Source organism: Echeneis naucrates, chromosome 6, assembly GCF_900963305.1.
Source record: "Echeneis naucrates chromosome 6, fEcheNa1.1, whole genome shotgun sequence".
Classification (NCBI taxonomy): Eukaryota; Metazoa; Chordata; class Actinopteri; order Carangiformes; family Echeneidae; genus Echeneis; species Echeneis naucrates.
Genome location: NC_042516.1, coordinates 24,678,976 through 24,702,187, shown reverse-complemented (window position 1 = coordinate 24,702,187; position 23,212 = coordinate 24,678,976). Strand labels below are relative to the sequence as shown.

The following is a 23,212-nucleotide window of genomic DNA, read 5'->3' as shown; positions in this document are numbered from 1 at the left end:
TATAACTGAAGCGATTAAAGAAAGCAATAACACTTTACTTACAATAACACTTTTACACTTAATCTGAACAAAAACATAAAAATTCCTCAAGCTCAGTGATTAAAACGTTAACCTGCAGCGCCTCCATGTAGGAGAAAAGGGAAGTACACCAGAACAGTTTCAAAGTGCAAACATTTAACGGCTTTAAAAGTGACACAGAGCTTTAGTCACAGAGACCTGAACGCTCCTGGTCCTACAGACTGTCAGCTGGTCTGGGACAGGATCTGATTCAGGACAAGGTCTCAATGCGTCACCTCAGGTCATCTGATGACATCACCACTGTCCTCTGTTTTTCTTCATGAAGCTGTTAAAATAAAATTTCTTTGACGGCTCAGAGTTCAGATGTTTTTATTCAAAAACACTCGACACAGAAACATAAAAAAATAAAATCCACACCACCAAGACCGACACAGACCAGTTCACTTCTATTTACACACAGACCAGGACCCACAAATCCAGAGACCGGAAGAGCCAAATCTGCCTGGGGCCAGGAGCCGCAGACAGACAGGTGACAGTTGAGGGGGCAGAGCCAAAGTGGAGTCAGTCACAGTCAGTTTGTCAAAGAGATCAGGAATCCAATTAGGAGCTGCAGACTTGTCTCTATAGCAACGATTGCTGGGGCTCATTGGTAGGATATTGTTTAGAGTCCCAGACCAGGTGGACTAGGTCTAACAAGAGTCCTGAATCCAGAACTGCCTTCTGGACATCACTGGAACGTCTGAACCCAGCAGAACCTGCAGGGGTTCAGATCCCATTGAGGATCAATACAGATCAAACTCACCTGAGGGTCCAAACCAGCATCACCTGTGGTTGGTGATGATATCATCAGTTTTGCGGATGAGAACTGATCCTGGACCTGGTCTCATTCATGTTCCTGTTTGTCTGTGGCTCAGAGGCGACATCCTGTTGGGGTCAGAGGTCAGCGGGGGGAGGGGGAATGGTTTGGGTTTGAAGGTGGGTCATCTATTCATCATCATCATCATCGTCATCGTCACCCTCATCTTCAGCATCTCTCTTCCTTTTCTCCCCACGAACACCATCTTCATCTGAAAGATGCACAACAAACACACAAGCTATTACACAACTACTCAAGTTCAAATAAATTTTATTTGTCCTGCTCTTTACAGACTGATGTTACTTCCTCAAACTGTCTTTAAAGGCAACACCCACCTCCATCTTCCTCCTCCTCCTCATCCTCCTCCTCCTCTTCAACATAGTCGCCATCATCTTCTTCATCCTGGAAAAACCAATAAATGAACGACTACAACAGCTAGGCCCTGAATGCAACACATAATATGCTGTTAATGTCCTTCTTCCAGGGCATTGTGGGGCATGTTGCAGTCCTGAGATTAGACTCCAGCTGACAGGTAGACTCACCTGGATCCCCTCCTTCATCAGGTATGACAAACCAACTTCATCCTCATCCCCTTCAGAGCCTTCCTCATCATCGTCCTCCTCCTCCTCCTCCTCATCATCATCATCATCATCTCCAGGTGGGCCGGCCTCATCATCCTCATCTGGAACAAAATTTGGGTCAGCAAACACCCTTCAGAATAAAATCATTTAAACGATCCACCGCTGGTCCTCATACATCAGCCTCACCGTTGTCGTCCTCAGAGTCTGGGACCTCGTTGTCCTCCTGGTCATACCCGTCCAGGTAGGTGAGCTGGGGCAGCAGTTCGAAGACGCTTTCCCTGTAGTCCTCCAGGGATGTCACCTCACAGCTGTACAGGTCCAGACTCTTTAGGTTCTTCAGGTTTTGCTGCAGGACCACAGTGAAAGACAGGAACAGTTAGACTTGGATCTGGACCTCCTTAAAGTTAATATTATCTTATTATGATATTACTATCACATCAGTCAAGACACTAAACAATCACACTGATCGGCAGGTCCACCAGACTGGTCTCTGGTTTCCGGGGGACTCACCAAGACCTTGATGCTGCTCAGCTCCTTGATCTTGTTCCCACTCAGGTTCAGGTATGTCAGGTTGGGACACTTTTCTGCCAACGAGTCCAGACCTCCGGAGATGGTGTTGTCACTCACCTCCAGCTGAAACACAGGTAAACATACAGCGGTGAGTCCAGGGTGTTCCACAGGGCAGAGGTCTGGCTGGGTACCGGACCACATGAAGGACTTACCTTTCGTAGTTTGGGCAGTGAGGGCAGTTTGGAGAGCGAGGACAAGCCAACATTCACCATACTGAGCATCTCCAGACCCGTGTACTCATCTGTCAGCCCTTCAACCTCCCCGTCACTGGAGCGACAGTTATCCACCACCAACTCAGCCACCTGCGCCAGAGGACCACATCAGAACACATCAGACCAGGTCTTCAGGTCTTAGCCCCCCAACTGAAGGCAGAGCCTCTGGTAATCATAAACCAGGACACTGACACCAGGTCAAATCTGATTTTGTTACATCAGCAGTATAAAGGGGCGGACTTGGCTGAAGACATTGTCATATTCTACCCGAGGTTCATATTTGAGTAAAACCTTCAGTTCATCATCTGGTTCTGAATGTGGGTCTTTGATCTCTGGACTGGACTAGGTGAACCGGATTGCACTCTGTTCTGTAAAATGGGGGGCTGTTTAGTGCTACTGCATTGATTAATTATTTACAGAGAAATGATCAGAAAATCTCTTCAGCAATCAGCGATCACAAAACAAACAGACGGAACCGGAAGGAGTATCTTCCCCGACCTCTCACCGTTAATGGTGACACGAGTGCGAGTGTATGTGCGCCTCGACCACCTCGGGTCATCCGTCTGTGATTGGATGTTCAATTACACCAATCTGGTCCCGCCAAAACGTAAATCGCGAACAAATGTGTTTTATCGCGAGATGTTGCTGGGCAGCAGAGTGGGCGGGAACACTGTTACAGTGTAAAACACGAATTAACCGTTAAAACCGGAAAGAAAGTGAAAACACGTTTAAATAGTCGGCATACAAAATCCGGTTAAATAAAAAATCTGGACCTGACAGAGTCCGGCCTGACCCGCCATCAGATAAGAGCCCTGCCGAGCAGCGACGGGGTTTAACCCTAACAGACAAACAAACAAACACGCACGGATGTTTTTCCCCTTTACCGCCGACGATCACCCTCGGCCCGATCCGGGCTCAGGTTAGCCCGTTAGCCGTTGTGCTAACAAGGGGAGGCTCCGAGTCCCCCGGAGTGGGAGAACCGGGAAGGAGCCCGCCGGGAGTCGCCTCCATGTTCCGACGGCGCGAAGTAAAATGTCGAAGGACTCCGTGAAGTCGATGTTTCGGCGTCAAGTCGGTTCGGATCCCCCAGTTTCCCCGCTAAAGACCCCGGGTCCTATTCACCTCTGCCGGGTTCCGGTTCCTCAGCTCCAGGCTGATCCGCTTTTTCATCTCCATGTTGAAGCCGAGCGGGAAAACGCTGTCAAAGAAGAGAGTGAGGCGGCTCGTCCGTTCGGCGGAAACAGGACTCTACCAGGTCGCCATGTTCGCCTGATCCGAGCGCCACTGGAGGCCACGCCCCTTCTTCATGAATATTCGAAATTTATAATTTGACCTCCTATTGGTTCAAACGAGAGCCACTCATGGAACCCCGCCCCTATGAGTTTATTGTTGAAGATGCCTCTCTGCCATTGGTTGGAGCTGCGGAGGCGTTGTTTCACTATGACCAATCAGAAGACGGATATGAAACATTTAAACTTCACAGACTCTCGCTCTTTGTCCTTATTGGCGCCATGTTTTCTTGATGCGTTCAATGTGACTCGGCCTTATTCAGAAAAATAGTTTTTCTGAAAAAAGCTTAATTGACGGAAGCTCTCCGGATCTATCGAAAATAAATAAATAAATAAATAAACAAACATGATCTTTAATGAAATTACCCAGAGGAAACGATTCTGTGCCAAAAAGGAAATACACGAAATAAGCCCAACAAGATGAATGGGTTCGGTTGTTTATCGTGTGCTATTTGTCTCTGTGATTTATGCTTCAATTTAATTGTTTTGTTTTGTAGTAATTGTTTTTAATTGTTTTGAATGAAATGAAGAAGTCTAAAGAAACTTGTGTTGATTCTCTGAAGGATGTAACACAGAGGCAAAAGTGAAAAATGTATTTTAAAAAATATTCATCAAATTGTAAATTTGTTGTTTTACTTCTTGCAGAAATCTTCCATCTGATTTGAACTGATGAAATGTTCTATTGTTTTACCAATGAATCCTGAAACACAAAAATATTGTAGATTGATTTACTTTGAAAGTCTTATGAGAGTCTTATGTGTGAGGAGTAGAAGCAGAAACTATTTCCCAAACAGAAAAAGTTTATTTTGAATAAACAGCAAATCTTAGAGGGATAAACCCTTTCAATATAACATCCTTTAAAATTTAACAGGATTAAAGGTTGAAAAAGCAAAGAGTCTTAGAGGTCGGAGGAGCTGAACTGCCACATAGACTAGAAAATTATGTCACTGAGAGCAAGAAATCAGCCCTTCATAGAAAACCAACAAAGTTAAATAAATTAAAACAGGAAGCTGGAGAGGACTGCTGCTGATTTATAGAGGTCAAAGGTCACTCAAACTGTGCATTTGAGACTATTTTTTCATTTCCTGGTGTCTGTAATGTCCACTAAGACTGTCCCTGACTACTGATCCGCTCCCCAAACCTCACCTAACTGTCTGAATAGGTCAGAGCCTCTCCCCAGTCTGCAGCTGTTGGGGGTCTGGAGAGTCAGATCTGGGTTAGACTCAGGATCAGGACTGAGGCTCAGTTCTGAGTCTGAGTTTTTCTCTCCTTCCTGTTTTGTGTGAAATGAACGTGTGACCCTGATGCAGGTAACCATGGAAACTCACTGGATTGGTTTGGTGGTTGGTTGATTGTCCAAAGGTCTGAACCGACCAATGAGCTACAACATGCTTGCATGTTTACGGCTGTCTGAAGCAGGGGGAGGGAGGGAGGGTATGAACTCAGGTGAGATCATTCTGATGACATCACAGCTGTGTGTGTCAGAGTGTGTGTTCCTGAGGTGGCAATGTGTGCAGCACCTGGTCCAGCAACTGCAGCGCTCGGTGCAGGTGAACTTCCAACCAACAGGGTGTGTCCTTGATGCTGCGCCGCGGGTAGTCACAACCCCAACCTTTGACGAAGCTCAGACGCACAATACACAACCTCCGCAGGTCATCCACCCCCAGACCTGAGACGCACACAGGAAGAACACACACCTGAGAAACACACAGGAAGAATGCACACCTGAGAAACACACAGGAAAAATGCACACCTGAGACACACACAGGAAGCGCACACACCTGAGACACACACAGGAAGCGCACACACCTGAGAAACACACAGGAAGGACACACACCTGAGAAACACACAGGAAGAACACATGCCTTAGAAACAAACAGGAAGAACGCACACCTAAGAAACACACAGGAAGAACACACACCTGAGAAACACACAGGAATAACGCACACCTGAGACACACACAGGACTGATCCCTCCCACACTGTTCAGTCCAGGAATCGAACCAACAACAGCAGTTGCCTGCTGCTGCATCTGTCTGTGACACTGACGCAGGTCAAACACCTGGGGGCAGACAGGTGAGATAGATAGACTGTCAGAATGGTGGCTAGACAGCTGGCCCAGAGGTCTGTTCTAGTCCTGACCTTGATGTAGGCTCCAGGGTAGATCTTGTGGACTCCGTCTCCAGGTGTTCTGCCAGACTCTCTGTCCAGGTAGAAACTCTGGATGAACAACGAGTGGTCGCTAAGGCAACGCATCCAGACGTCCCCATCCCCCCGACATTCCAGCTGGACCCCCCGACCAATGTGGAGCCTGCAGGGACAGATAAAACTGTGAAATTACTGGGACTGAATGAACTGGGGTACTGGTCTGTCTTGTCTGACTGGGTTACCTGGCACGGTGACTGGCAGCTGTACGGTGGACGTTGCTCAGCTGTCCCAGACAAAATCGATCTCCTCCTGAAGGATCCACATATCCATCCACCGTCACCATAGGACAGCTGGACTGGACCTTAAACATCTCCCCGACTTGGACATCCAACTCAAAGTATGAGATTGAGCACCAGAACTCTGGACCTAAGAGACCAGGGGGACCAGAAGAACCAGACCCACAACAGAGGGAGGACATTTTATATACGTGAGGACATTATTGGACAGGTATGAGTGATTGGACATGTTGGTAGGAGGGACATGCCTGGACAGGTGTTACCTGGGTGGTTGGACACTGGCTGTGGGTGGGGGGCGGTGCTGTGATGCTGAGACCCTGTAGGGACAAACAGACTCAGTGAGAGGTTCCTCCTGATTGGACGACAGTGCTGTGATGTCACAGGAACATCATGACATCATACAGAAGTGGGTGTTGGGGGCATGGTGATGGTGATGTATTAGAGGCTGCTGCTGGCTCCGTGAACTTTGAAGTCCTGCAGGGCTGTAGGGGGCGGGGCTGCTACCTGACCAGGTGGCTGAGGACACACAAGACACGGGGGACAGAACTGCACCAGTCCTCGGGGGGCTGCTGTACTTGAGATTTTGCCGCTGTGGCAAGGTGGGAGGAGGCTGAGGGGTGATGGGGGGTTTGGGTTGCGGTGGCGAGGCCTGACCTCCCTGGTTCTGAGGGGGGACGTTCGGGAGTTGACCCAGGCCATCAGAGTTTCCGCCCACTCGGCTTTCCAGCCTCACGGCGCCTAAGGACACAGACAGTCAGACTCCAGCTTTACTGGCCTGAGCTATGACACAAACAGAGCAACCAGACACCTTGGGGAGACAGAGGCATGCTGGGATACACGCTGACAGCGCGGGGCTGGACGTATGGGTCATGATGGGGGGGCAGGTCGATCTGCAGACAGTCCTGAATGAGAGACTGAGGACCTGAAAGAAGACAGGAGCTGTGAGACAACCTCATTGGTAATGCACCTCTCCCCTGATACAGCTGTGGGCAGGGCGGTGTACCTGTGGGCGGAGTCACCCTCTCATAATGATATGGGTTCACACACACGCTGTCATACTTCAGGTCGAAGGCAAACCGACAGAACGTGGCGTGTTTGAGCTCGTTCTTATGGAGGTCGGGCCAACGCCACAGACGTGCATAGATCACATGAGGGAAACCCTTCCTGCCTGCTACCTGGGGACACAGGGAGACAGATGGGAGGCAAGTGAGACAGGTGAAACAGACATAGACCCATTCTTCATCGGAAATCTAAATACATGAACTGAATCATAGTGTGTAGAGGTTACCATGGAAACACTGTCTGCATGTGTGTGTTTGTGTTGTATCTGCATGTCTCTTTGCGTGTCCATTTTGTGCAGTGATAGTTCCAGTTAAAGATGAGCTCAGACTTTGGATCAGGTCCTGGTCCTGGACTGAGCTGAGCTGGTCCAGGTCTCTGAAGTCCTCAATGTGAAAAAATGCCGTTCAGACTAAAGCGGCCAATCAGAGCACAGAAGTCAGGGTGAGTGCAGGTGAAGGACGGGAACAAGAGTCTGAGACACAACAGAGAGACACACACAGACACACAAAAAAAACCCACACACACCTCTGCTGCAGTCGTCTCTGTCTTCCTGTTCCCTTTCAGAATTAAGGTAAAAACAAATTGTGATAGTGAAGATTTGTTGTTTGTTTGTTTTGGAATTTCATTCGAAACCTTCAATGAAAAATAAATAAAATGAGGATTGGTGGTCAGGACTTTATCTTTCCCAAACTAAACCAGGCTCTAGCTCTTTCCAGGTCTGTGTAGTCTGTCACCGTCTGACTCACTTTAAACTCACCAACAAACTGAGGAAGACATTTTTACAGAGTAGACACTGTGGTTTCTGATCCAACGACAAATCTCAGACGTGTACACATTCCACACACACACACACACACACACAGTCTGGCTTTACTCTTAACCCGCCCCTTTCCTGTCTTTCAGACAAAACAAGCCCTTCGTCCTCCAGGCTGAAGGAAACACACAGACACACACAGAAGTACACAGACATACACAGACCGTCTCTCTGACATTACTCTGTTATGTCAGATCTGAATTTCACCGGTTCCTTCAAGTCCCAGTCTGTGTCCCAGTCTGGGTTTAAGGTTGAAACTGGTCATTGTCACGCCCATGATGGCCCATCAGGGTCTATGAGCTTGATGTGTCCTCAGAGACCAGGAGTCCCTCAAATCAGATTTATTTATATAGTGTCACACATAACAAAGTTACATCAAGGTACTTTACATATAGAGCAGGTCTAGACCAAACACTTTTTAGAGAATTATTTAAAGTCCCTGAGTCCTACAGGGGGCCCATCTCGGAGATCATTTCAATGGTTTCTGAGGGTCTCCGGGAGCTTTTTAGGGTGAGGGAAAGTTTCAGGGCACTGGATCAGGTTTCCATCAATTCTCAAAAGCATTTAAGAGGTTCCTGAGGTTTAGTCTGAGTTTTTAAAGGACTCAGGTTTCACTGCAGTGGGTTTTCAACAGGTGCTAGTGATTCTGTCAGCTTTGGAAAAAGTTCTTGATCTGGTTCCACAGGAGCACCTGTGCGGAAGTGGGTCTAGACAGACTGATCCCTCATGCTGTGGTCTACTGATCAGAGACACACCCAGTCTGCTCTGACAAATCTGGACTAAAGTGAACCGGGTCTGAACTTCAGACCCTATGGACCATCAGTGATACTCGGTTTTTCTTATACAGGTTTTAATGTCTGCACTCAGTGATTACATCATCACAGCTGATGGTCATCTGATCCTCTCTGATGTCACTGATCAGGTTAACAGACAGTCTGTGGCAGGAAACACTGACAGCTATTGGATTAAAATCACAGGCTGCGCCTTTAAGGGGAAGGCCAAATTAGGACTCATTACCACACAGCCTGACCACCTCTGGTCCCAGTACCTCCTACATCTGAAAACCAGGAAGTGCCACCAACAACCTGTAAGCGGTCTTCTTGTGAGCGTCATACCTGCAGCCGCCCATCCAGTGTCCTCTGGATGGTCACACACTTGCTGGGGTGGACGCCATTGGTGGTGACAGCAGTGATGAGCGAGTCCAGCTCATCCTTCTTCTCCTTCAGCTTCTTCACCAGGCTCTCAATGGCCCGCTTGGCAAAGCCCTCATTCTCCCCACCCTGCCGGTGACACATGAGGCTGTGGACAATGCTGAGGCAGGCATCACTGCTGCTGGGGGCGGAGCCAAGCAAAGACATGGTCACCTGGGTACAAAGAGAGAAACCTGGTTCTTTACCCATCAAAAGAAAATTAGGACAACAGATTGACAGAGACAGACAGACAGGTAGAGACAGCTTCTGCTGCATCAGTTGTAGATAAAACCTTCTGAACCCGTTAAACTTTCATCTCATTTCAGCAGGTCTACTCACCAGACTGTCCCCTGTCTTCTTTAGTCTGTCTCCTGTTCTGTCCTCTGTAGTCTGTCTTCTGTCCTGTTTTCTTTCTCCTGTTCTATGTCCTCTGTTGTCTGTCTCCTGTTCTATGTTTTCTGTAGTCTGTCTTCTGTCTGTGTGATCTGCTCAGACAGTCAGACTGTGTGTCCACGGTCTGTGTTCTCCGTCTGATCAGAGTGAATGTGTGTCTGCATACTGAGAGGGGACAGCCAGACATAACAGGAAGTCAAGTGATATCTGGACTTTAAAAATAAGAGCAGAGATGTCTGGATGGAGAAAAGATGACAAAGTTGAATGTTCATTGTCACTTTACAGCTAAAAACTCTGTTTTCACCAACACAGCAGCTGAACCACATCTGAACCACAGACTGGGTCTGTGTGGTGGTTGTTCCTTTGGTGGATTTAAACTGGAGATGTTTCCAGATTTGAATTTTACTTAAATCCTCATTAACTCGACAATTCGTCTTCTTCCACGTTCCGCTTTTATTTTGAAGGCAGTGCCCGGAAACGCATATCCCACATTTTTCCTTTGAAGTTCGGTTAGAAAGTTTGTTTGTGCACGTGACGTGTGACAGCCAGTCACAGCTCTCCCCTGTGTGTGTGTCTCGCTCCGTCTTGGTGTGACATCATCGTGAATGAGTGACGTTTAAACCTAATAAATGTCAAACAGGTCAACAGAACGTCTCTGTTCATTTTACTGCGAGTCTACTGACGAATCATCAAACCAGGAAATAACACTGAAGTCTGAAGCAAATACAGTTCTGTATTTCTTCTGTTTTAAACTGGGATGGTAATGTTGTCTGTATGTATTTACTTCAACAACAATGATGATAATGATGAAATAAAAATAAATAAAAACACAGGCTGTGAACATCAAACTGAAAAAGTAGAAAAACCAAATGTAGCTCCTGTTAGCTCCTCACTCTGTCATAATTAATCCATTAATCCTGCACTGACCTGTCCCTGCTGGACAAACAGGTGAGGCCGCAAGTGCTCATGGGATTTACCTTTAATTTCGAGGAGACTGAAAAGTTTGCGGGCTAACTAAGCTGCTCTAAGTTCACAGACTGACTCTAAACATAAACCCGGAGCTCGAAGCTACGGTAAGGTAAGATAAACTGATAGGCTAAGCTAAGCTAGGTTAGCACCAACCCTAAGCTAGCGGACGGAGAACCGTCGGTGTCCCGGAGCCACTCGCAGGTGTGTCGGTTGTTCAGGTGAACTCACCGCGGCTCGTGTTTCTCAACTTTTCTATCTTTAACAGCGGAAAACGGAACTTTGATCAAATAACGGTAAAGGTCCGGTCCGGGCGGCTGAAGTTACAGCTTCCGTTTGTGTCGGAGGACAAGATGGCGGCGGATCCCACTAAAAACCAAACGGACAGGAGAGGCTGAGATCCTGTGGAGTCCGGACCGGACCGGGTCTCTCGGGTTCTGCCTTAAACAACAGATTCTTTCATTAAGTTTCTCATATTTAGGGTATTTGGGCCGAAACTCTGTGAGCGGTCGGTGTGTCATGTCAGGACAAAAGTTAAATAGTTTGAGTTTTAACGGGATATCCGGCTCAGGTGGAGGAGATCCGGCTCGGTTATACGGACCACACTGTGAAAGAATCAGGGATCTGATGGAGTCATCCAAACCTTTGCCCCTGAGATCCAGCACTGGAGTTTCCCTCCATGAGCGGTGAGCCTTCACACTGTATCAGCAAACAAAGATTTATCTCGTCTATTAACTATGGAGATGAGGGATGAATTTTTGGTCTGTTGCAGCTTTTCTCAGGTTCTGGTGGACCAGGTGAGCAGGTCCAGGAACGTTGCCTTAGACCGCATCATGACCCAGAGGAGGAGGGTGTCTGGAGCCCCGGGGGTGGTCCTGCTGCTGCAGAAGGATCCACCATCAGTGCTCGGTCTGCAGGTGGGGGCTGTGATGGCTGCTGCGGAGGGAAAAATAACATCAGCTGTGTGTTTACCTCGTGATGTCATCAGACAGTGGGTCATGTGATGAACAGCCGTGCTGTGACAGTTTCACCTTGTCTTCAGGAGTGATGGGGTTTGACTTGATGTCTGAGACCCGCTGACTGGACTTGGACTAGTTTTCTGTGTTTCAGGCGCCGCATGTGAAGCAGCGCTGGAGGAGGAGGCAGAGCGTGTGGGAGCGACTTGGCTGGCAGCAGGTGTCTCGCCTCTCTTTCCCCCGACCTCAAGGTTTCTGGAGCTTCATCAACAAATACAGATGGAGGACCAGGATCACCTCCACCCTGATGAGTGAGTAGCTGTAGATCTGGTTCTGATTCTGGTCTGCTGTGGTTCAGATCAAACATGTCAGCAGCTGAGAGGAGGAGCAGAGTGAGGGTTATATCGTTAATGTCATTGCACATTTCCTCTGCAGGACGAGGTCGCCTGAGGAGTCGACTCGGTCAACACCACATTCCCACCAAGACTAACGTCCAGAAGCTGACTGCAGGTCAGGGACACGAACAGTTCAGGATCCAGAACAGGAAATAATTTCTCTTCACAGCTACTGTGTGCTGTACAGGTGAAAAGGTTCTTGGTCACCTGACACACCAGGAGCTTCCATTTGAGGGCTGGGACCAGTTCACTTTTGATCTCTGTCTCCAGGTGAATATTCCTGAAGGTTCCTCTGTTCTCCTGCAGGACCACGCCAGAGACCTCAACTGAACCTGCAAATGGGCAGGGCTGCCGCCACGTGGAGGAGGAGCAAAGACAACGTTCCAACCAAGAGGCAGCTGGATGCAGAGCTGGACGAGTACATGTCCCTGTCCAAAACACGGCTGGACAAAGAGTTGGATGAATACATGTCCCTGTCCAGGAGCCGGCTGGACGCTCAGCTGGACGAGTATATGTCGATGGCTGGACAGATGCCACCACAGTGGGACTGATGGGGATGGGGGAGCTTGTTATCTTCAAGTTTATTTTGGTGACTGGGTGAAGTTCCTTCATTTAACAGTGATGTCACAGTTTGATTTTCACCTTTGTGCTGGTCCAGGTATATAGAATGACTTTAGTTTGGTCTCAGGTTAGTTAAAGGGGCCTTACCATGTGAGGTCACTGAGCAGGTGATGCTCAGATTTGGTTTTATCAGAGTGTGCAGTGTTGCGTTGCTGTGTTTACTTCACTGGCCTCTCTGTATGTTGGAATTTGTGTGAGTGAGGCCCCACTTTTGTTAGAGGCCTTTGAATATTTTTTTAATAAAAGATGTTACATGGTGACTAATCTTGGGCTTTTCCATAGAAATGAACCGTCATCACAAAAACAAATAAGATGACTCCACAATGTTATTGATCTGTCCAACAAGGGGCAACACTTCAGAGAGTCAACAACAGACGATTGAAGTCATTTATTACAGACTGAAAACTACAAAAATATTGGCTAAATGTCAAGGCAACACAGCTGATCAGTGAACTCAGGCTGAGTGGACTGATGATCGGTTGTTGATCAGTTAGTCAGAGGGTTGGTCTTGAGGGTGGTCAGTTGATCACAGGCCAACAGGTAGATCTGCGAGAGAGAGGCAGATTAGAACCAGAAAGGATTTCATCTAAAGCTCCTGAAATCGCCCCATTGATTTTGACAATACTCTTAAGTTTGATCAAAGTTTCCGGTCCAGTGATCAGAACTGAGTGACCTAGTCAATCCTGATCAGTCTGGATTGAAAGCACCCTCCTGAGTTTACAGGATCAGCATCAGGGTTGCATCATTTTGCTGGTGTGATGTCACTATGATATCACCAGGTGTGTCCTCTGTGTTTTTGGAGGATGCGTCCAGCAGGTCATGCTGCTGCTATGTCGGGGTCCACCGTTTACTATCTTAAGCCAATCAGCAAAAACACAGATTTACAGAACATTTTAACATTTTTAACCATATCAGCAGCTGCATGTCAGGACTTTATAGAAACTATTTGAGTTTGAATCCACCACTGGATCTGGGTCAGGACACCTGGACCCTGTGACTTCACTGCTGCTCGGGGTCTCTGACATCAGAAATGAAGGCTCAGCTGACAGTCTTGCTGTTTGCCAGTCCTATCGGGATGATGTCATCTCTGGCCAAATGAAAGTTGTGGTGTCTGACTCAGTGAGTGGATATTATTGTTGTCAGGCAATTTTTACATCCTTGACCTCCGTCTGATCTCACCTCTCTGTTGGTTGTCCTCAGCTTCGCCCCCATCAGGTCCAAATCTGATGGACAGCCAATCCCAGGACAATCATGGGGGTCAGCTGACCAAGCCCTGCAGCCTGAGAGGTTACACAAAGGTCAGGAGAATAATCAGAGCACATCCTTTTTCAACAAGATCGTGACAAACACAAAACTGTCCACATATCTATGACACAAATGGAACCCGTTCCCCTGAGCTTCGTCCCTAACACTGAGGGATCACTGAGGGAACAGTGAGGGAACAATGGAGAACATTGAAGGATCACTGAGGGAACAGTGGAGAACCCTGAGAGATCACTGAGGGAACAGTGAGGGAACAATGGAGAACATTGAGGGATCACTGAGGGAACAGTGGAGAACATTGAGGGATCACTGAGGGAACAGTGGAGAACACTGAGAGATCACTGAGGGAACAGTGAGGGAACAATGGAGAACATTGAGGGATCACCGAGGGAACAGTGGAGAACATTGAGGGATCACTGAGGGAACAGTGGAGAACACTGAGGGATCACTGTGGGAACAGTGGAGAACACTGAGGGATCACTGAGGGAACAGTGGAGAACATTGAGGGATCACTGAGGGAACAGTGGAGAACACTGAGAGATCACTGAGGGAACAGTGAGGGAACAATGGAGGACATTGAAGGATCACTGAGGGAACAGTGGAGAACCCTGAGAGATCACTGAGGGAACAGTGGAGAACACTGAGAGATCACTGAGGGAACAGTGAGGGAACAATGGAGAACATTGAGGGATCACTGAGGGAACAGTGGAGAACATTGAGGGATCACTGAGGGAACAGTGGAGAACACTGAGAGATCACTGAGGGAACAGTGAGGGAACAATGGAGAACATTGAGGGATCACCGAGGGAACAGTGGAGAACATTGAGGGATCACTGAGGGAACAGTGGAGAACACTGAGGGATCACTGTGGGAACAGTGGAGAACACTGAGGGATCACTGTGGGAACAGTGGAGAACACTGAGGGATCACTGAGGGAACAGTGGAGAACACTGAGGGATCACTGAGGGAACAGTGGAGAACACTGAGGGATCACTGTGGGAACAGTGGAGAACATTGAGGGATCACTGAGGGAACAGTGGAGAACACTGAGGGATCACTGTGGGAACAGTGGGATAAGGCTCTCACCTTGTTCTCAGGCTTGAAGCTTCCAGTCACTGAGGAGTCAAAGACACTGTGAAGCTTAGGTAGAACAGTTGGTTCTGCAGGGCCGTTAACATAGTAATAGTCGAAAGTGGCTGTGTAGTCATAGTCTGGTGTTGGTGTTGGGGTGTCGTAGTCATCAATGGTCCACTCTTCTTCATGGTTTCCTGTGTCTGCTGGAGGGAAAACAACCACAGCGATAAATAGAGACCTGGTTTGTGGGGGCCCTGGAGCCCCAAAGCCCCCAGATATAAAACAGTTGTGGAGGTTCCTGGTAACACAAACTGAGTTGAACCCCATCTGGATCATGTCTGGACTGGCAGAGCCAGCTGCTGGACAACTATCAGGACTGATGCTCAGTTTTATTTTCAAAAGATTAAGGGTACTTCCCCTGTGTGTGTCATAGTCTGTCTTGGTTTGATGTCCAATCACCTTCCTCCTGTGGCCCAACTGGACCTCCTGTTGTGGACTTTACTTCTTCTTCCTGAACGTGGGTCCAGAATCCTAAGTGATGTGGTGTCCTCACCTTGACCGGGATCTCACACACACGCTCAGGTCCTGGTCATACTCTTTCATGATCCGTTTTGTTGGGATTTTTTTTTCTGTGGTTTGCCCCAATCTGTGGTTCCAGCAAAGAGTGTCGCAGGCAGAACCAGGTCCAGGCCAGTGATGGACCGGTTCAGTCTGGACTGTGTGAGGGCAGGAAATCCAGCAGTCTGTTAGAGCATGTCACAGGTCTGAGTCTGTTGTGAAAGTGAAAAGTTCCTCTGAGGTTGTTACAGAATGATGATGAGGAGGTTGACCTTCATCGTGACCTTTGACTGGACCTGTTCTTCTGTGGGGGAGAATCCAGGATTTAGCTTGAGCGACCGGGACCAGATTTAAGCAGCAAAAACTGCAGGATCAAGTCTGGACAAGCTGAGGTGGATCGGAGACGTCATGAAGCTGAATGTGACTCCTCTGTGCTCAGATCCAGTTTAGGTTAGACCATCATTGTGGTCCAAGGTCAGAGACATGTCGCCGTGGTTACAAACAACTGTGGTCGCACCCGTAAACTCTCCAGATGTGACAGAACCTCCAGAACCTCAACAATGTTCTCCACTGATAAGCTGAAACATGCGGCTTCAAACAGAACAACACCACAACCTCTACACACACAAACACACTGAGGTCAGAGGTCACTCACCGCAGCAGGTCGACACTAAAAGAACAAACCAGAGAGAGCGAAACACGTTCATCATGGATGAGAGACAAACACGGAGTGTGAGAGAGAGAGGGAATCCCTCCCACAGCTCTGAGGTCATAAATAACCCTTTAACTTCCTGATGGATAACACACACAAGAACTGTAGATAAACATCTTTATAACACACAGTTTATTGGTGTGTGTGTGTGTTTCCTGCTCAGACATGTTCAGGTGTGTCTCACATTCATTCAGGTTGTTGTCTGAACAGGAATTGAACAGCAGCTGCAGCTTCACGCATGCATCAATTTGCTGATCCGGGTCTGGCGGGTTTTATTAGCAGTTTGCTTTAGATAGATAGATAGATAGATACTTTATTTATCCCAGACTGGGAAATTGCAGTTAACATTTCTGTGTGATCCCAGTCCAGGTCCAGAAACACTGTCCACAGGACCCTGGATGTCACTGTGATGTATTCGAAGTGACTGAATATTCAGAAGCTCTCTGACTGACATGTGTTACCATGGTAACCACCAAACGGCTGATCTGTAATGGTGCTGATGAACATGGGAACGAGCTGTGACCTTTCACCTCTGGGAGACCGACTCAGCTCAGGGTCATAGGTCGCAGGCTATTTGTCTTTCTCATGAAGCCGATTTTCCCACAGTGAGTCCTCAAGGACTTTCCAGGGGACTCAAGGAAAATAAGGTGTGTGTGTGAGAGAGCGAGAGAGAGAGATGTTAATGTTTAGAGACAATGAGGAAGTGAACTCTGAGCTTATGTGTTTTGCAGGAGAAATGCAGTGACTCAGTCAGTCGCATGAATCTGCTGATCAGAACTGATGAAACTGACTGAGTGAAGAGATGAAGCTGGATCTGAAGATTCAGCTGCTGAAGTTCTGCTCTGCAGTTTTTAACATTGTCTTCCTGGTGAGATGTTCAGTCTCATCTCTAACGTCGCCTTCTTCTAAGACAGAGGCGGTCTGACCTTTGACTCCTGTGTGCAGGCTCTGGGTCTCAGTGTTTCTGGCTGTGGCATTTGGATCCTGTATGACAAAGGGAACTTCCTGAGCGTCCTTTCCTCCGGTACCTGAGGACACAACCGCAGCTCAGACAGCAGAACCTTAAATATGAATCACGTTAATGAGAACTATGCTAACGGAGTTTAATCATTCTGTTGAGTTAACCAGGACTGATACAGGCTGAAATTTAAAGTTGTATGTTATAGACCACGATTGAATGAGTGAAATTGTGTTTCTGTGTCTTTGTGTGTCCAGTGGAGTTGCGTACTGTGGCATTTGGGCTGTTGATCATTGGCGGAGTTGTGGCTGCGGTCAGTGTTGTTGGATTCATTGGAGCGAATGGTGAGAACCGATTCCTGCTGCTGACGGTGAGTCACCTGTAATAATACCTGTAAAAACACCTGATATTGATAGATGAACACGACTCACACAGACTTTGTTCCTCCTCAGTACTTGGTCTTCCTGCTGGTCCTGGTCCTGGGCCAGATATTCATCACTCTGCTGCTGCTCTTCAGCAGGTACAAGGTCAGGACTCTTATTTTGGAGAGAACTCAGCAGACCCAGTACATCCGGACCTGATCCAAATTCTGCTGTGTTCAGATTGAACAGGGTCTGGATGCAGTGCTGGAACAGATCATCCTTCAGTACGGGGGCAGCAGCCTCAGAAAGGACTCTTTGATGGACCAGGTCCAGCACCAGGTAAGGCCCAACAGCTTCCTGTTCCCCCCAAAATAAAAGCCCAGATAAGTCCTAACATTCTGAGTGATGATCCTGACTGTGTAATTGGTCAACAGGCCAGGTGCTGTGGTAGAACGGGGCCTTCTGATTGGCTGAATAACCCCTTCATACAAAGTCTGAACCTGACTGGACCAACAGTCCTGCCCTGTTCCTGCTTCCGGTCTACTCAGACCAGATTCAACTCGTCCTGGTGCTCAGACCTGAACCAGATTGGACCAACATTTTTCCAAGGAAACGGATCTTACCAGGAGGTAGGCTCACACAAACATTGTTGTGACATCATTATGTCACATTATGTGTGTTTGTTGCTTTATGTTATTAGATGTGTTGTTGTGTTGTTGCAGGGCTGCAAACACACACTCAGTGTTTGGTTGCAGGAAAACATTGTGATCATTGTCAGTATGGACTTCAGTCTGGTGCTGCTGCAGGTCACACACACAGACACACGCACACACACACACACACACACACACACACACACAGACACTGACCGAGGTTCCTCCCCCTCCAGGTCATCCAGTGTGCCGTCATGGTCAAATTGTTTCAGGCGTTTGGCAGAAAAGTGTCTTTGCTGAAATCCAATCAGCTGGCTGACCCGGGCCCCACCCACTTAGACCACACCCCCACAGAGGATGCGGACTACAGGGAGCAGATCTACACCGATCCTGATACTGACAGTTGTTATGGAAATGTCTCACGTAATTAGGACAATACAAATCTCTTATCACCGCGACAACCAGGTGTAGCTGACCAGGTTGTCAAGGTGATAAGGCCACCATCCAGATTCTCTGAGGTCTGAGACCTTTGAGACTTTCACTGGATTAATATGGAACCTGAACCTGATGTAGAAAGAGACCACAGGAGGTCTACCTGTAGACCACATTTACCTCTAAATGAATTATTAATTGAAAATATCATGGTTTATCTCCATAAAAATTCAAACCAGAGATTAAAGAGAGAGAGAGTTAACATGACTTGGAAAATTACTGATCCGATTGGTTTATCAGCTGTATGCTTTCAATGTACCTGACAGGTGTGTCAGTGGTAAGTAGAGTCCAGGTACATCCGGTGTGGTAAACGTTACCGCGGCCTCATCCACATCAGCGTCGTCCTACCGGCTGTGAGGGGGAATCTGCTCAACGACCTGTCATGACCTGAACATGCAGTTTGGCTCCCGGCCACTAGAGGTCAGCATCTATAACGCACCTGCCCTGGATTTTATCACGGATTTCATTCTGGAGGATTACGGGAGAGACTTCTTGTGTGAGTGGGTGTGTCCACCAGTGTTTAAGCTCTACCTTGACCCTGCCTTTTTATGAAGGTGGAGTCAGGCACTGCCAAGATGCTGACTCCAGATTGCAGGAAATGTGGTGAGGTCAAAGTGAGTGTAGCTTTGAGAGAGAACAGTGAGACCTGCTTTCATGACTCTAATCCTTCACATGGGGGCAAAGGTCAGCAACAGGTCCAGGTTCTGCGGACCCTCTGTCTTTAAACCAGAGCCTGAAGGCTCAGCTCTGTCAGTTTGACGAAGACTCTGAGGCTTCTGGAATTCTGACTAAATCTTTATTTAAAAACTGAACAGCTGAAAAATATAAATATTTCAAAGGTGTCTTTACATTTGTGTTGATAGAAAAACTCAGTTACACAACTACACAACACGCCAAAAATAAATATCACACCATCAGAGTGAAGACTCAACATTGACTTCGACTTCTTGACTTGATGATGTCATACATATTTATGACATCACAACTTTAAGGTCAATTTCATTCAAACAAACTTTATCAAAATAAAGAAATGTGTTTAAGTTTTGATGATGTCATCAAATGATGTCGTCTCAGGTGTGTTACCTACGCAGTGCTGCCACCTGCTGGCTCCAACAGTCAACACACCGAATGGACCGACGCACAGAGTCAAAGTCTGAGGCAGGGGGGGGCGAGGGGGAGGGGCACCCTGTAAAGCCCTGATTAGACCCAGAAACAACACAAAAACACACAAACGGGTCAGAACCTAAATAATAAAATGTAAAACCTGACAAACTGAGACAGTAATGGTCCACACAGTCTAAAAGTAACTAAAAGTGTGGTTTGATTCCAAATCAGGTCTAATAGGCCAGAAAACTGCCAGCCAATCAGAAGAGAGGTTCTGATTCTCTTTCCTGATTGGCAGAGTGAGAGGGGAGACCACACCCTTCAAAATAAAAAACTGAAGAAGTTAAATTTGGACTTTTCATCAGATTCAGGATCCGTTCTCTGTCCTGAAGATCTCAAACGGCTCCAGATTGAACGCTGAAGGTCACTGACTGTACGAATGAGCCAATCAGAGCTTAAGTACTGACCAGGTGCTGCAGCAGGTCCTGGTTCAGAGCGATGACCCGACTCAGAGTGCTGGAGTCCCGACACAGAGAGCGGAGCTGCTCAGCACACTGTTGGTACTGAGACAGCCTGAAGACCAGCTCCGAGTTCTGGACCACAACACAGGAAAATACTATCAGGGAGTTGGGGCAGCAGGAGGGAGAGGTCAGAGGTCAGAGGGAGACTCACCTGTCCAAGGTGAGCTGCTGTCTCTGTGCAGGGAAGAAGTCTTTCAGGGTCATTCAGGTCTTTCAAGGAACTCTGCAGAAAAACATAGATGATGAGAATATGAACCCCTCCAAACCTCCTGACCGGATTATCATCTAGTCACAGCTAATGATGGAGGCTGTCACATTCGACTCACCGTCTCCTGGAGGACGTGGCTGTAGACCTGCAGCGCCGCCTGCAGGTCCTCGATGATACTGTCAATTTCCTGCATTGCACTTAATTCCTTGAAAGCTCGGCCTGCAGTAAATTCCACCCACAACTCCACGAACAGGACGATGTACCCACATTGCACTGCAGAAGAAGAATTCCAGTTTTAAGACCAAAACTGTACATGACAGACTCTGGACTGGTTAGAGCTGGTCAGGTCCACTCACATACAGGAACACAAGTAGTTTTCAAACTCAGACCCCAGAGTCAGATCTAGTTTACCCAGAACCAGAACCAGGTCCAGTCAGTCCACCATCCTGAAGCTTTTCTGTTGTAACATCTTCAATAAAGTTTCTACTGATTTAATTCAGACCACAGAAGAAAAAGGAGCTAAAAACATACTTGTTGTTCAGTGATGGAAAAAGATCCAGCGCCGATCCTGGTCTGAATTTGATCTGGTTTTGGTCCGGACTTGGTCTGATCTTGGTCTGTGGCTGATGTGGTCCTGATGTGCTGCACTGACGCTGTTGAAGCTCATATTTATCCCCTGTCATCCTGCTCTTGAACTGGAGCCTGCCTCAGAAGGTTTGATCAGTTCTCCTGTAGACTGAGTTCCCTGAGGGACCAAACTCCATCCAGGTCTGACTCAGACTGGGGGGGTGGCCTTGTGGCGTTTCATCACATAACAGTAACTCACACCTTTATCATCATCTTCCTCTTTATTCAGAATTCAGTGCTTCACACTCAGGCTGAGTCATTGATCCGTTAGACCAGGGTAGACCTGGTCCCTGGGGGGTCCAGCAGTCCCAGGACTAACCAGGAACCAGTGATGTAACATATCACTGAAGAGAGGTGACCACTCCTACCTGAGGACACGCCCATCTGACCATAGTACCTGGACAAACCTGAGAAGAAAAACCTGAGAGATAGAACTGAAGGGACAAACCTAAGGGACAAACCCGAGAGACAGACCTGAGAGACAGACCTGAAGGGACAAACCTAAGAGAGAAACCTGAGAGACAGACCTGAGAGACAAACCTAAAAGACAAACCTGAGAAGAAAAACCTGAGAGACAGACCTGAGGGGACAGACCTGAGAGACAGACCTGAAGGGACAAACCTAAGGGACAAACCTGAGAGACAGACCTGAGAGACAGACCTGAGAGACAAACTTGAGAGACAGGCCTGAAGGGACAAACTGAGAGACAAACGTAAGAGACAAACCTCAGAGACAAACGTAAGCGACAGACCTAAAGGGACAGACCTGAGAGACAAATCAGAGAGACAAACGTAAGAGACAGACCTGAAGAGACAAACCTGAGAGACAGACCTGAGAGACAAACCTGAGAGACAAACATAAGAGACAAACCTGAGAGACAGGCCTGAAGGGACAGACCTGAGAGACAAACCTAAGAGACAAACCTGAGAGACAAACCTGAGGGGACAGACCTGAGAGACAAACCTGAGGGGACAGACCTGAGAGACAAACCTGAGAGACAGGCCTGAAGGGACAAACTGAGAGACAAACGTAAGAGACAAACCTAAAGGGACAGACCTGAGAGACAAACGTAAGAGACAGACCTGAAGAGACAAACCTGAGAGACAGACCTGAAGGGACAAACTGAGAGACAGACCTGAGAGACAAACCTGAGAGACAAACATAAGAGACAAACCTGAGAGACAGGCCTGAAGGGACAGACCTGAGAGACAAACCTAAGAGACAAACCTGAGAGACAAACCTGAGGGGACAGACCTGAGAGACAGACCTGAAGGGACAAACGTAAGAGACAGACCTGAAGGGACAAACTGAGAGACAGACCTGAGAGACAAACCTGAGAGACAGACCTGAGAGACAAACCTAAGAGACAAACCTGAGAGACAAACCTGAGGGGACAGACCTGAGAGACAGACCTGAAGGGACAAACGTAAGAGACAGACCTGAGAGACAGACCTGAGGGGACAGACCTGAGAGACAAACATAAGAGAAAACCTGAGAGACAAACCTAAGAGACAAACCTGAGAGACAGACCTGAGGGGACAGACCTGAGAGACAAACCTGAGAGACAGACCTGACATACAGACCTGAAGGGACAAAACTAAGAGAGAAACCTGAGAGACAAACCTGAGAGACAAACGTAAGAGAAAACCTGAGACAGACCTGAAGGGACAAACCTAAGAGACAAACCTGAGAAGAAAAACCTGAGAGACAGACCTGAGGGGACAGACCTGAGAGACAGACCTGAAGGGACAAACGTAAGGGACAAACCTAAGAGACAAACCTGAAAGACAAACCTGAGAGACAGACCTGAGAGACAAACCTAAGAGACAAACCTGAGAGACAGACCTGAGAGACAGACCTGAGGGGACAGACCTGAGAGACAGACCTGAAGCGACAAACCTAAGAGACAAACCTGAGAGACAGGCCTGAAGGGACAGACCTGAGAGACAAACCTAAGAGACAAACCTGAGAGACAAACCTAAGAGACAAACCTGAGAGACAGACCTGAGGGGACAGACCTGAGAGACAAACCTGAGAGACAGACCTGACATACAGACCTGAAGGGACAAAACTAAGAGAGAAACCTGAGAGACAAACCTGAGAGACAGACCTGAGGGGACAGACCTGAGAGATAGACCTGAAGGGACAAACCTAAGGGACAAACCTTAGAGACAAACCTGAGAGACAAACCTGAGAGACAGGCCTGAAGGGACAAATGTAAGAGAAAACCTGAGAGAGACCTGAAGGGACAAACCTAAGAGACAAACCTGAGAGACAGACCTGAGAGACAAACCTAAGAGACAAACCTGAGAGA

General features: G+C 47.8%; 4 protein-coding genes across 16 annotated transcripts; 2 read left to right on the top strand and 2 right to left on the bottom strand.

Moving 5' to 3' along the window:
- Positions 1 to 370: 370 nt before the first annotated feature.
- Positions 371 to 3,521, bottom strand: LOC115044718 (acidic leucine-rich nuclear phosphoprotein 32 family member E-like). Of its 10 annotated transcripts, none has more exons than XM_029503886.1 (7): positions 3,360 to 3,521; positions 2,178 to 2,327; positions 1,966 to 2,088; positions 1,631 to 1,801; positions 1,417 to 1,551; positions 1,210 to 1,276; positions 371 to 1,085 (listed from the first exon to the last, which is right to left on the bottom strand). In XM_029503886.1, the coding sequence occupies exons 1-7, from the start codon at positions 3,411 to 3,413 to the stop codon at positions 1,003 to 1,005; spliced, it is 783 nt and encodes a 260-aa protein (XP_029359746.1). In that variant the 5' UTR covers positions 3,414 to 3,521; the 3' UTR covers positions 371 to 1,002. The 10 variants fall into 10 exon arrangements, with proteins under 10 accessions (XP_029359746.1, XP_029359749.1, XP_029359747.1 ...); XM_029503889.1 differs by having other exon boundaries at positions 371 to 1,079; XM_029503887.1 differs by having other exon boundaries at positions 371 to 1,079; positions 1,204 to 1,276; positions 1,417 to 1,556; positions 1,642 to 1,801.
- Positions 3,522 to 4,308: 787 nt separating this feature from the next.
- Positions 4,309 to 9,593, bottom strand: LOC115044606 (mothers against decapentaplegic homolog 4-like). Of its 4 annotated transcripts, none has more exons than XM_029503730.1 (10): positions 9,375 to 9,593; positions 8,961 to 9,209; positions 6,973 to 7,144; positions 6,778 to 6,891; positions 6,372 to 6,707; positions 6,233 to 6,286; positions 5,916 to 6,099; positions 5,668 to 5,836; positions 5,476 to 5,587; positions 4,309 to 5,195 (listed from the first exon to the last, which is right to left on the bottom strand). In XM_029503730.1, exons 2-10 carry the CDS (start codon positions 9,201 to 9,203, stop codon positions 5,008 to 5,010), a joined length of 1,572 nt encoding a protein of 523 aa, XP_029359590.1. In that variant the 5' UTR covers positions 9,204 to 9,209; positions 9,375 to 9,593; the 3' UTR covers positions 4,309 to 5,007. The 4 variants fall into 4 exon arrangements, with proteins under 4 accessions (XP_029359590.1, XP_029359591.1, XP_029359592.1 ...); XM_029503731.1 differs by having other exon boundaries at positions 5,017 to 5,223; positions 5,448 to 5,587; XM_029503732.1 differs by having other exon boundaries at positions 5,041 to 5,195; positions 5,448 to 5,587.
- A 1,530-nt stretch (positions 9,594 to 11,123) lies between these two features.
- On the top strand, positions 11,124 to 12,436 carry LOC115044608 (uncharacterized). Its single transcript, XM_029503734.1, has 4 exons — positions 11,124 to 11,311; positions 11,505 to 11,661; positions 11,786 to 11,860; positions 12,052 to 12,436. Exons 1-4 carry the CDS (start codon positions 11,132 to 11,134, stop codon positions 12,294 to 12,296), a joined length of 657 nt encoding a protein of 218 aa, XP_029359594.1. The 5' UTR covers positions 11,124 to 11,131; the 3' UTR covers positions 12,297 to 12,436.
- Positions 12,437 to 16,775: 4,339 nt separating this feature from the next.
- Positions 16,776 to 18,377, top strand: LOC115045332 (CD82 antigen-like). The gene is made up of 8 exons (XM_029504959.1): positions 16,776 to 16,841; positions 16,919 to 16,997; positions 17,189 to 17,301; positions 17,384 to 17,458; positions 17,534 to 17,632; positions 17,728 to 17,922; positions 18,016 to 18,099; positions 18,183 to 18,377. The coding sequence occupies exons 1-8, from the start codon at positions 16,776 to 16,778 to the stop codon at positions 18,375 to 18,377; spliced, it is 906 nt and encodes a 301-aa protein (XP_029360819.1).
- The last annotated feature ends 4,835 nt before the right edge of the window (positions 18,378 to 23,212 follow it).

Bases quoted from the DNA above. Each gene is read 5' to 3' on its own strand.
- LOC115044718 (XM_029503886.1), bottom strand. From the start codon at position 3,413: ATGGAGATGAAAAAGCGGATCAGCCTGGAGCTGAGGAACCGGAACCCG. The intron at 2,328-3,359 runs GTGAATAGGACC...CCTCTGGCGCAG, and splicing joins GGAACCGGAACCCGGCAGAG to GTGGCTGAGTTGGTGGTGGA. The intron at 1,086-1,209 runs GTGGGTGTTGCC...TGCATCTTTCAG, and splicing joins GGAGGAGGAGGAAGATGGAG to ATGAAGATGGTGTTCGTGGG.
- LOC115044606 (XM_029503730.1), bottom strand. From the start codon at position 9,203: ATGTCTTTGCTTGGCTCCGCCCCCAGCAGCAGTGATGCCTGCCTCAGC. The intron at 6,287-6,371 runs GTATGATGTCAT...TTGTCCCTACAG, and splicing joins TGCCCCCAACACCCACTTCT to GGTCTCAGCATCACAGCACC. The intron at 6,100-6,232 runs GTAACACCTGTC...CTGGTCTCTTAG, and splicing joins GCCAGTGTCCAACCACCCAG to GTCCAGAGTTCTGGTGCTCA.
- LOC115044608 (XM_029503734.1), top strand. From the start codon at position 11,132: ATGGAGATGAGGGATGAATTTTTGGTCTGTTGCAGCTTTTCTCAGGTT. The intron at 11,662-11,785 runs GTGAGTAGCTGT...TTTCCTCTGCAG, and splicing joins GATCACCTCCACCCTGATGA to GACGAGGTCGCCTGAGGAGT. The intron at 11,861-12,051 runs GTCAGGGACACG...GTTCTCCTGCAG, and splicing joins CGTCCAGAAGCTGACTGCAG to GACCACGCCAGAGACCTCAA.
- LOC115045332 (XM_029504959.1), top strand. From the start codon at position 16,776: ATGAAGCTGGATCTGAAGATTCAGCTGCTGAAGTTCTGCTCTGCAGTT. The intron at 17,302-17,383 runs GTGAGTCACCTG...GTTCCTCCTCAG, and splicing joins ACCGATTCCTGCTGCTGACG to TACTTGGTCTTCCTGCTGGT. The intron at 17,633-17,727 runs GTAAGGCCCAAC...ATTGGTCAACAG, and splicing joins TGGACCAGGTCCAGCACCAG to GCCAGGTGCTGTGGTAGAAC.